The following is a 12,493-nucleotide window of genomic DNA, read 5'->3' on the forward strand; positions in this document are numbered from 1 at the left end:
GATGCTGGAGAACAAGGAAAAAAAAAAAAAAATCCCACCCCAAAATTTGGTGCTGTTGAACACTCACAGCCCTGCATTTCTACATGCTCGCCGCGTTAGGAGGGTTGAGCCCCTCACTCGAGCAAAACTACCACGGGGAAGAGAAACTACTCCTTCCCCGTTTGCAGGGAGGGCGATGCTCAAGCCACGCGGGGCGGAACCGGAGCGAGAAACCACTTCACCTCCCCCGCCGCCCCGCACCGCGCTGCCACCCGTGGGGTCCACGGGCGAGTGGGAGAGGGTCATTCCCGGCTGGAAGGGCAGGCGGTAGACCCCCGCCCCCCCGCCCCGTCCCACGTTTTCCACACGCTGGGCACAAGGATGGCTTTGGGGACCCCGCGGAGGGGGGGTCAGGCTGGGGCGCCCGGCGGTGGGATATTTGGAGAAGGAAAGGGAGGGCGCTGCGCGCCGCCGCGCGGGTGGGCGCGTTGGGGAAAGGGGGGTGGGGGGGGGGGGCCGCCCACCCGCGCCGCCTTGCGCGGCCGCGTGACGCCACAAAGCGCGCCCCGCCCCGCCGCGCCGCCCCACGTGCGCGCCGCCCCGCCGCGGCAGTGCGCAGCCGGCGGCCCCCGCAGGCAGGTGGGAGCGCGGCGGGCGGCAGGGCCCCGGCCCCCCCCCCCCCCCCCCCCCCGCCCGCCCCCCCCCTCCCCACCCCGGGCTCCGCCATGGGCGCCCACCCCCCGTCCCGGCCCCCCTGCACCCGCCGCCGGCCGCCCGCCCCCCGCCCCGCTGCGTGAGGCGGCGCGGCTGGACGGGCAGCGCCTCGCTGCGCTGCGCTGCGCGGCGGCCCCGGCCCCGGCCGCCAGCATGGGGGCCGCCGCGGCGTGCCGGAGCGCCGCCGGGTTCCTCACGGTGAGTGGGGGCGTGCGGGGGGCGGGGGGGGGGGTGGGGTGGTTCGGTTTGTCTCTGAGCGTCTTCGTGGGTGCGGCGGCGGCGCCGCCGCCCGCGGATCTTCCGCGGGCGGGATGGCGGGGGAATGCGGTGCACTGCGGGGCTGCCTCCCCCGCCTTGGGGGGTGGTGGTGCCCGCCTGGGTGGGGGGGGGCAGGTAGGCGGAGGGTTGTTTCGGAAGGGTGTGCATGGATTTGGGGGTGTCCCCCCCCCCACCCTCCGCGGCGCCGGGGGTTGTGCGGTGTGCCCCAGTGCCTTCTCCGGGGGGTGCTGCCTGCCCCAGTCCCTACACCCCCAGCCCTGGGTGCAGTATTGCCCCCTGCCCCCCCTTCCATCCTTTCCCTCCCCATTTTGCTGCATGCGGGCAAGGGGCGGCATCCTCCCCCGAGGCTTCATCCAGGGCTGTGCCGCACCTCGAGGTCTGAGAGGATCCTTGCTTCGCCCCCCCCGGCTCTGCTCCCAGACCTCGGCAATAGGCTGGGGGGTCTCTTTGTCCATCTGTCCATTCCTCCATCCATCCATCCATCCATCCATCCATCCATCCATCCCAGCTGCTTTTCTTTCCACCCTTTGGACAGGTACCGAAACTCAGCGCTGCTAATGACAGGCATCTGCCCTGACTTAACACGGAAATGTTTTCTGCTGGGTTCACCTCCAGGTTTACCTTCCCAGGTAGTGCCCTTCCCGGTCAGTGCTTTGGGGGTACATCCTGTCTTTTTGGGGAGAGGCAGCGATTTGGTGTGTCAGACACACGCCGCAGCTGCTGCGGCTGGGTTGTGTAACTGAGGAGTACACTTGCTCTTGAACTCAAGGTGGATCTTAGCAAGCTGGTGCTGGCTCGACAGGAATCCGAATAAACAAAAAATAATCTAAAGCTGGGAGAGCATTAGCCAGGAAACAGCCTCGTTGCTTTGAAGGCGAAGGGTAACCTTGCGTGGTGGCGGAGCAGCTCGGGTCTGTGCACGGTGTTGGCTGGGTGCTCCGAGCGCCCGTTTCCCACTGGGAGAGGTGAGTGCTGCTGCACGTCTGGAAGATGAGATGCTGATGGGGAGCTTGAGATACAGAGCTCCAGCTGGGATCCTGGAGGTCAGTTGGGAATGATGGGTATAGAGGGAAGGAGGCACGGGGGGGAAAAGTGATATAAAGGTGTGGGGAAATAAACCAGCAGTTTTGCAGAATGAAGCTGAGACTGAGCAAACACACAGTTATATTGCTTGTGCGTGCATCTACTCAAACCTCAGTGTGTGCTAATGGTATGAGCAAATGAGCCATAAGATAAAATTCCCGTTTGCTCATGAGCTGTCAGGATTCTCCCGTGGCCACCAGCCGGGGTTTCTTCATCCGACATCTTCGTTTTTCAAGGTTTTGGGCGACTCCCTTTGGCCCCCCAGGGAGTTAGTGTCTTTTCAGCGTGATGAAAGTATGTTCAAATCGATAGCTGGTGGGCTTCTTACTGGTGCAGCAAACCCGAATCTGCTTGGCCGCTTGGTTTTTGAGCGATAGCTGCTCAGTGTTGATTGTGGTTTCCCGGGCTTGGCGTGGGCTTTGGGCACCCGCTGGCTGCTGCAAGATAGTTTCTACCATCTCCCCCAGTGCCCTCGCCTCGAACCAGAACAATATCACCTTGCTCTGACTGGGGGCTTTTGGGAGCCTGGGGGGGATTTAATCTGCAAAACTGTGGCTGCCGGGGATGCTTGCGAGCTCTGGTCGGCGTGGACTGCAGGAAGAGCTGCTGGGTTTTCCTTCACGGGGACCAGATGTGCCGGTTGGTGCTGCTGCTTTGGCACACTCGGCTGCCTGCGTTTCACTCTCGAGACGTAGTAAAGGTACTGCTGAGCAGGGTAAGCCATGGACTCTCGGTTTCACAAACCCCAAACCAGCTGAAGTAGCTGGTCGCCTTGCAAAAAACAGGAACTTGTTTTTACTCTTCGTTTCTTTCCTCACAGGCAACTTTTTTCAGAGTAACTTGATCCTTTTTACTGTGAGCAGGGCAGGAGATGGTCTCCTCCTGTCTTCAGAGTTACAGTAAAACTTCCAGACCAGTTTATTTGTCTTTCTGGTTTTGTTTTATAGTTTTGGGGGTTTTATCCTCCTTTAATGTCGCAAGAGACTTCCCGGTGCTGGCTGGTGGAGGATGCAGCTGACCTTCAGGAAGGGTGGTGGGATGTGCAGCCCATCCCCGACCTATGCCACAGCATCGCCACGGAGCCAGCTGCCATTTCTACCAAATTCTGCTGGTTTTCCTTGGAAAAGGTTCCCGGAGTATCAATTTAGCAATGCTGGTCTCTGTACACTTACAGCTCTCTGCTCCCACTCTTCTCTTGCAGGGTCAAGTGCCCTGCGTTTAGCTGGCTTTTGTCTTTTTTTTTTTTTTTTACTTTTATTTTTTATGTTTATTGCTGCTTCCCCACAGGACTGGTACCAGGGCGGCACTGTACACAACACGAGATTGACTGTTTTGAGGTGTCCCCCCTCTTTTGGGACTCAAATGCCTGTTGATCCACTGACTTTCTGCTGGTGTTTTGGGTCCCAAATGAGCCGTTGTATTTCCAGCCACATCCTCCATACACATGCCCAGGAAGCTTATTGTCCCCTAAAAGCTATTCTAGGGCAAATCAGTGCAAATTGCCTATCAGGTGTCTCCTGTGGCATGCTGTTATTTAAGATGGTGGTGGAGGCACAGCATAAATGTGGTCATTAAGATGAAGTCATGGAGTTGGGTGGTGGTAAGGTGGGTCATGCCCATGTCAGCTGCGGGGTGCTACTGGCTCGAGGCTGTGTTTGCAGCCGAGCACAAAGGTCTCCTTGTCTGAGCTGTTTCCCTGATGTCAGGAGGTGAAAATGAGTGTTCCCCAGCCTGATCTGCTTTCCTTGTACCATTAAACCTCCACATGAAGGCGGCTGGGGAGCACCTTTGCTGGTGCGGTGCAGGGCGTTGGTGCTGAGTTGGGGGTGCTCTTTGGGATCGTGGCTGCCCCGTCCTGCTCGACGCTTTTGGCTTTGATGTCGAGAGTTGCTCCTGTGTTGTGCATGGAGAGAGGCACTGAAACTGCTTGAAACCAAATCTGCTTTTTGGTGTTGTGTTGCATTGATTACTTTTTTCTGTGTTTTTGTGTTACCCTATACACTTTCTTTGGTGTTGGAGTAATGAACTGAAATCCAGTGGCTAAGCAGAGCTTGCTTCATTACTCTGTTGCTTTTGTCACTGAAACTGTGTGTATCAGCCAGAAAAGTCTAGTTTTACGTGCTGCTGAGGATGAGGGACCAAACCAGCAGACACCCCTTTTTGTTGAAGATGTCCTCCTGCTCCTGGCCTTCTCTTCCCGAGATCCGAGTGGTGCCAACGGAGAAAGCTGAGCTCTTGGATTTTTTTAGGGACCAGAAGTGCCAGTCTGAATAAATAGTGGATGCTCAATGCTGCATGGCCTTCCCCCACTGGGACTTGCTGTTGTCCTTAAGCTTGGAAGTGCATGTGCAACTGAAGATCTGGAGATGTTCAAAAGCACTAGTGCCACTTGGTTTGAGATTGTCGGTGTTTTTTTTTGTTTTTGTTTTTGTTTTTTTTTGGTTGTTTTTTTTTTAAACCCTAACAAACAAAAAACCCACCAACCCTGGTGCTCTTGTAGTGCAGGTCCCCCTGGCTTTAGTTACTTGGATGAGTGATGGAAGAATGCTGGAGATGGGAAGGAAAGGGAGAGCTGGAGCGGACCAGTGGCGTGTGCTTGTGGCGGGGTTGTCTGTGGGTTTGCTGACGCCTGACTTGCTGCAGAGGGAAAAATCAGGATTGGAGGCAGCAGCACACAGCTCATCCCTGGCGAGGCAGGAGAGCCACTGCCTGTCCTGCCTCTCCCGACACCCTGTCCTGCTCAGTGTCAGTGTGGGGAGGAGGATGAGTAACATGGGTGACACCCCCCCCCCCCCCCCCCCCCCCAGCCTGGAGAGGCAGGTCCTGCTGCATCTGGTTTGCTAATTCAGGGTTGCGTCATGAAGATTACGGGCGGCAGGTTTCCTTCGAGCCATCTAAGCTCTTCGTTAAATCATGTCTTGGGGGAGGGGAAAAGTAAAATGCATCCTGTAAGCCTTTGCTCCCTGCCAGGGCAGCACCGCTTTTTAATTTGATGTGTTGCAATTAGCCTGGTCTCTGCAGGATCCTCATCAACTCCTGCGGGCTTACCTGCTTCTGCCTGCTCTGTAATTGCTGCTTCAGGGGAAAAAAAAAAAAAAAAAAAAAAGGTAGTAAAAATTTAAGTGTTTTGTACAAATCCCGAGCTGTAAATTATTTAGCAGGTGAAACAGAAATGTGCTATGTGTTTCCAGGAAGCAAGAGACTGCACCAAAAATGACGCGGCGCAGCTTGCAGCTCTGCTGCGATCTGCCTTCTGCAGAGTCATGTTGTTGGGAGGCTTTTTTTCTTTCTTCTGAATATATTCTTGCTGGCTGATAGCCCAGAATAGGTAGCAGAGCAAGAGGCAAGGGCTTGTATAACATAGCCAAGTGAGTTATGTGCCTGACTGTGCGGTTGAAAAGTGTTAGGGTCTCTGGTCTTTGTAGCTTTAGTGTAGGAAAACAGCTTTGGAAATTCTCAAGGTAAAGTTGGCTCATTCCTCTCTCTGCTTCCTAACTTAGCCTGCAGCTGTTTGAAAAGGTTTTTTTCTATTGCTTTGCATGTTGTATGAGGATGTGTCAGCCTTTCTTCTGATGTGCCTTGTGTTCTTGGTGTCTTATCTTCACTGGCATAACTGACATTAAATCCATGGATCAGAGGTCTTCTAGAGGAAGCAGAGGACCTGCTTGGTAGATGGAGCTTCTTTTGGGGAATGGAGCAGCCTCGATGCAAGGGAATTAAGGGAATAAAGCCCTGGGATTGGAAATAGGTAAACAGATTTGTAGCCATCATCTGGCCAAGACCAGTTAGGTGCAGTTTTAAAAACTGGAGATCTTTTACCTGTATCTGATGCAGTGAGGAACTGAGTTGCAGTGGTGTTCCTCAAAAAGCTTAAAAATAGTATCAGGTTTTCTCTCCCATTGTCAGTGCATCTGGTTTAAAGTGGGTTGAGATGTGATTGGATGCAGAACATCCCTTGTGGTCTCACCAAACCCTACGCTTGCGCAGGGTCATAAAAAAATCATGGAACAGCAGAGGGGCTGAGAGATAGTCTGTTAATGCCCCCTAGCCCGGATTTCATCCTGGTTTACGTTGTTTGGAAAGGTAACTTCTTGAGCAAGCGCAAATGTATAAATACAGAGGGAAGATTTACAGGTCAGAGCTGCCACCTGCATGTGTGTTTTGTCGTTTTGGCAAGCGCCTGGCTCGTGCTGGAGCCTCTCAGCCTTGAAATGCAAAGCTGCTCTGAATTCTCCCGGGGTGGCCAGGTAGCACATACTGCTGAAACACAATTAGCAGTATTTACCACCCTGGCAGGGTTGCAGTGTAAATGATGCTTAGTCTCGCTGAGAAGCGTGGTGTCAAATTTAAGGAATTATAATCGTAGCTGGCGATGTGTCCGGAGAGCATGCTGCTGCGTGAACCGTTTCCCTTCCACCCTGACCTTGCTGAGCTCCCACCCCTGGGTGTAGAAACAACTCCATGGTCCCACGGCTCTGGGATGTCCCTTGTGATCCTGCAAGGGATCGCTGGCAGAGAGGGCTCCACTCGTGTGCTGTTGTTGACTAATACCTCCCGCCTGTCTTCCAGCTGCTCGTGCTTCTTGGCACCGCTGATGGGCAGTCGAAGCTGACCTCCGAGCAGAATGCCATCAACCTGTCCCCTGGCAAGTACCGCCACCTCGACCGTGCCACCAACAAAGAGCTGATCTGCGACAAATGTCCCGCAGGAACCTATGTGTCTAAACACTGTACGAAGAGTACCTTAAGAGAGTGCAGCCCTTGCCCAGATGGGACTTTTACGAAGCATGAGAACGGCATAGAGCGGTGCCACCCTTGTAGAAAACCCTGTGAACTGCCAATGATTGAGAAAACTCATTGTACTGCCTTGACTGACCGTGAGTGCACTTGCCTGTCTGGTACGTTTCAGACGAACGATACCTGCGTCCCTTACACGGTGTGCCCGGTCGGCTGGGGCGTCCGCAAGAAAGGAACCGAGACGGAAGACGTTAGGTGCAAGCCGTGCCCTCGTGGTACCTTTTCTGATGTGCCTTCTAGTGTGATGAAGTGCAAAACATACACTGACTGCTTTGGGAAAAACATGGTGGTCATCAAGCCAGGGACAAAGGAGAGTGACAACGTATGTGGTTCTCCAGTGTCTCTGCCAAACACATCTTTGACTTCGTCAAGCACCGAAGCAGGTGAAGACCCCTATGAAGTTCCACCAACTGCTTATCTTCCCAAAGGTAATGTCTACCACTGAAACACAGACATGGTTTTGGTTGTGGGATTGCATTCCTGCCTCAGTCAGGGTTGGCTTTAGGCTGTTAAAGGGCAACCTGGTCTAAAGCGTGGATGGTGCTTTTGCTTCTTGGCCAGAAGGCAGCTCCAGGGTGCATCAGGTTGCCTTTGCAGGTTGTGTTAAACCACATTCAATAACGTTTTCAGTCAGACCGTTCATAATTGGACTTCTGGCTGCCCTACTGTTTGGACCGAAAGGATGTCACATTCCACAGATGCTTTTCCCATTTGTGTGTTGTGCTGGCACAAGCCTGTGTGCATGTGTGGCAAACCTGAGTGGGGTGCAGCAGGAAAACCCCAGCAGGAAAGGAGCTTTGCTCCACCAGACTCCTTTCCTGCCCATGCTTTCCCTGCTGCATTTTGCCCCATACTGTGCCAGCGTTTCAGCTGGAATGGGAACTGTTGCCAAAACAGCCTTTCAGGAGCCTAGGCTGTGCCACGAATTTTTTATTAACCTCTGATATTTCTATTAGTTATCACTGGTGGGGAGAACAAGGTTGGATTCCCCATTCTCTTGTGTAATTGGAAATGATATATCATCACGGTCTTTATGGAGATGTTTTAGCCATTTAGCCATTTGAGGTGGTGGTCAGCACTCTCTGGGAAGCAACCTCCTTACAGTATCTCAAATGAGGCATTTCATTAGAAAAAAAAGCAAATCTGGTGGCATGTACACCTGAGCTGGTGAATGCAACATCGGGGAAGTGTTGACAGGGTGGACTCCCAGTGCTTATCCTTTATTAGGTCTCAAAGCTCGATGTGATATAGGTGTGTCACTGAGAGAGGACAGGAAGGTGTTCCCTGAACTGAAGTTAACTATAGACAATTAGGTAAAAGTTAAAGCATTTTCCCTGTTTGTATCCTGGTCAAGGTGTTTTGGGTAACCAAGGCAGGGGCAAAATCAGGTTACGGGTGGTTACACCCACTCTCTGGCTCAGCTGGGATGGGACATAATTTTCAAAAGCCAAGTTTCCTAAGTAAGCCCTAGTTTTTGCCACAACAGCCCTTCCTCTTCTCACCAGGCTTTGGTCAGGCTGGGACCTGAGAGTTGTTGGTTGATAAGAAAACTCAATAAAGATGGAAAGTAGCTCTTAGGGGGAAGTTTGGTTTCTTCTGTTACTTCAAAAACCTGTTTTGTAGTTGATGTATCCACACCTTCTTGCAGTGCTGATAAAGTTTGTGCTTCCTTAACCAAACCCAGTAGAGGGATACTATGCCTCCATATGGTCACATATTTCTAGCCCAAATACCAAATTCCACCACTGGAGTAAAACTAATGTTCATAAACCTAAGAAAGAAAAAACAACTCCCTCAAAGTTTTAGGTTTTCTGAGAAATACTGAATGTGGGACAAACACAGATTGACAACATGCATTTAATAACTTAGGTTTTTTTAATGAACTGCCACTAGCCTTAACCAACAAGGGTCAATTTTACCTTGAACCTATCTCTGTAACCTTACCCATCTGTTCCCAGAGTCAAACCTCAACTTCACCTATTCCCTTTCTCGCTGCTTGGCATTGGGTTTCTGTCTGCTGGCCAAGCAGATGCTCAGGCAGGTCTTAGACCGTGATGTGATGCTGTATCGCATCTCCAGTGCCGTGACACTGAACTCTCCTCTCCTTTCACAGGTCTGAACTCTTCAGATCCCGATTTTGTCCCTTCTCCAGTGCCACGCACGTCCAGCAGCATGGCAGAGCCGGCAGGCTACTACAATGAAACCTCGGCCAACGAGACAGACAGTGCTGGTGGGACCCTCGTGGGCTCTGGCACCACTGGCCAGGCACAGAGCTACCGGCACAAGCAGACCAGCCAAGCGCTGGAGAAGCAGCCATCGCTGGAGATGGTGGGGGGTGAGAAGTCCAGCGTCCCATACAGGCCCCCCCGACGAGGTCCACAGAATGTCCACCAGCACTTCGACATCAACGAACACTTGCCATGGATGATTGTCCTCTTCCTGCTGCTGGTTCTGGTGGTTATTGTTGTCTGCAGTGTCAGGAAGAGCTCACGGACTCTGAAGAAGGGACCCAGGCAAGATCCCAGTGCCATTGTGGAAAAAGCTATTATGAAAAAGTCCACCACCCTGACGCAGAACAGGGAGAAGTGGATCTATTACTGCAACGGGCATGGTGAGCAGTAGTGACTGGGGGCTGCAGGGAGTAGTGTCCTCTCTACTGTCCCACATAGTGCTTTGGAGGGGCCACCCCCCATGTCCAATGACCAGTTGCTTTTCTGACTTGCTGGGTTTTGTAGTGAGGACAAAGCCCATATAGTGGTTTCTCAGATACTTCTTTGTCCTTGGCTTTTCCCCCTTCCCGTTCCCATGGTGCGTCCGTCCTCCTGAAGGAAAGGTTAATGGAGGAAATGTCACCTGTTTGCCCCAGCTCCTCTCCTTCTTCTTCCCACCCATCCTTGGTAGAAGGATATTGAATGAAGGCTCCTTTCCTACCCCCCTCCCCCCTCCTCTTCCCACTTTTCTTCTGTTTCACATTCTCCTTATTTTCTCAGTGACTCAGGCGTGGGTCTGGTTGTCTTTCGTGTCGTCCTTTTTCCCTCACCCCATCTGTTTCTGGAAGGCTGAGTCATCCCCCGCCTCTTGGCAGCACCTCAATTTCAGGTTCTTATCCCTAAATCCTGACTGCTGGCTTCTGTCCCCAGCCCTTCACCCATGCTGGTGCCGGGAAGGTTGTCCTTAAAGTCTGTGTCGTGGAGGCGTACAGTTCCGTGAGTGTTGTCAGGTCTTCCTGAAGGCTCTGCTTTGTAGTGTGTTTTGTTCTTTTGGTGCATGAATTGCTGTCAGCTTTTTGATGAGACTTTTAAAGGTGACTCGTTCTGGTCTATAAACTGAAATTTGTAAGAATCAATGGCACATTAATGTTGGCATGAACACGAGCACCAAGCAGCTGTGATCTCTCTAGTAGGATGCGTGGTTCTTCCTCTGCAAAGCTACAGTGGCAGTTTTGACCCTCCCCTTATTCTGTGCAAACAGCACTGCTGACTCCTTACTTTGAGTTGAGATTGCTCAACCTTAAACATCCGTTCAGTTAACCTTTAGAAAAGCACATTTAACAAGGGGGGGCCAAACAAAGAGTGGATTGAAAAAAGATTGGAAGGTTTAAGAGAGATCAGTCCTTGATGAAAGTCATCCTTGAGTGCCTAAGTACAAAGCAAAGAAGGCTTTGAGTAGGGCGTCTTCTGTCCTGTACTCTCTTCTCTTTCCTGCTGATTAGTAGTCCTACGCTTTGTTTGCTTTTATTAATGCGTTTATAGAACCGGTAAGGTCTTGTTGGAATTAGTTTTGTGCCTTCTCTTGTGTTTGTGCTACTTATCAGTTTCCTTTTAACTCTCCTGAATTCTTGGGCTGCGGTTTCTTGAGCTATTTTTCCATTTGCGATAACTTTTTCTAATAAACCCTGCACTCTTGTCCCTAAAATCTGTGGTACCCAAAGCATGGTCCTTGAGGCTATGGCAAGTGATCTTCAGTGGGGTTGCAGGACTTTATTAGACATCCTTATTTGTGGGCACTACTAGAAGTACTACATGGCTTTGACCATGATTCATTGGCCAAAAGCAGTTGGTTGTTACTAAGTTCTAGTAACCTTTTTGCCCAAGACCTTAATTACCATTTGGTTGAATTTCTGGCTCTCCTGTTTTTTTGGAGCATTTCAGATCAGGAGCCAAGTTTCTACAGGCCAGGCAGTGCTTGAGTGCAGGGACCAGACCAAGTTGCTCTGAACAGCTACAGCTCTGGTTTCTGAACTGGTGTTTCAGACACCATGCAGAAATAAAGACCTGTGCTGCAGCTGGCCCTTCTGGAGGCCACGTTAGAGCTGCTTTTATGAGCAGTGCTGTGTGTTTGGTCACCAAACCATGATTCAGGTTAAAGAAACCATGCAGGTAAGAGAAGGTGATATATGGTGAGCAACAAGGCCATGTTAGCCCATTTGGATATAACGCCACCTCCCAGATCTTGTCATCTTTTGGGGGACAGCATCATTCATGGGGCATCCTGTGCTTCCCAAGACAAGTTGTTCCAGCCTTCTCTGTTATCCTTTAGAAGCTGAATTCCACTAGTGCATCAAATGCACAAGGCATTTGCTATGTTTTTGCTTTGTCTTAGGCAATAAGCTGGGTGTAACAGCAAAGTCACACTTGGATAATAAACTGGCCTACTATCTGATCAAGTCTCTCAGGTCTGAAGGCAAATTGCCCTGTTAGTCTGGGCTCCTGACTGGGCAGTTTCACACATCCCTCCCAGTCATTCTTGCAATAGTCACGCTGGTTCCCTGTTGGCACGGGTGGCTTCATGACTTCCTCCTGCCAATGAACGTCCTCAGTTGAACTTTGTGCAATGAAGACAGACAGACAAACACAAACCAATTAATGCTTTGTCTTGCTTTTTAGTGCAGCTCTGGTGTTGCCTAAATCATAGTGTGTTAGCTGGAAGGGCCTTGCTCATTAGTTCTTACTTGGTGGTGGTGCTCTGTCGTGTCAGATACAGAAATTACTCTCCTCTGCAATGGTGTATAAATCCCTCTTCGGTTTTCCTACTGAAATGTCTGGCTCTTAAGACTGTTTACTTGAAACAAGAGAAGATGTAGTGCCATAGAGGAATTGACCTTTTATTTAATAACCGGCTGTACAGCTAAGATGTACTGCAGAGCTGCAGCGTCATGGCTTAGCTTTCTGCTGTTCCAGCAGTGTTTGTACGCAAATCATGCTTCATCCTGAAGCAGTGTTTTGGACAAGGATGAATATAGCCAGGAACAAACTTTAAGCTGTTGTGGAGAAGAAATTTTTCCCCTCCTGTGCTGCTAGTGCTGATCCCTCCATGATGGACAGCCAGAGCCAAGCCTCCATAGATGTGAGGACCACAGTTGCTCCACAAGTCTTCAGGTGCCAGCCTGGTTTGTGGTTGCACTAGGGGCGTGGAGGGCAAGCTATTATGTTTAAATCATTTTCTGGGGCTGAGGGTGAAGCCCTAGGGTCTGGTCCTGGCAGTGCACCTACATTCATATGACCTCCCCACCTATAATGTTGGCTGGTCACGCCAACAAGAGGTTGGGGAGTGTTTATTGCCAGGGCAAAGCCTGTGCACGTAGCTGTTGCGCACAGTCTCCCCCTGCTTCTTCCTAGTTTACCATCTCCTCCCTCCTAATC

General features: G+C 51.5%; 1 protein-coding gene across 3 annotated transcripts in view; it reads left to right on the forward strand.

Annotated features, from left to right (window-relative positions):
- Nucleotides 1–712: 712 nt before the first annotated feature.
- TNFRSF21 (TNF receptor superfamily member 21) overlaps nt 713–12,493 on the forward strand; it is a 34,796-nt gene continuing 23,015 nt past the window's right edge. The window contains exons 1-3 of one of the 3 annotated variants that reach the window (XM_042803425.1): nt 713–891; nt 6,625–7,279; nt 8,965–9,462. In XM_042803425.1, the coding sequence (XP_042659359.1) occupies nt 847–891; nt 6,625–7,279; nt 8,965–9,462 (1,198 nt within the window). In that variant the 5' untranslated portion in view covers nt 713–846. The other 2 variants (XM_033005019.2, XM_033005018.2) reach the window with 2 other exon arrangements.

This window comes from Tyto alba, unplaced genomic scaffold (assembly GCF_018691265.1).
Source record: "Tyto alba isolate M040663 unplaced genomic scaffold, T.alba_DEE_v4.0 Super-Scaffold_40, whole genome shotgun sequence".
Lineage (NCBI taxonomy): Eukaryota > Metazoa > Chordata > Aves > Strigiformes > Tytonidae > Tyto > Tyto alba.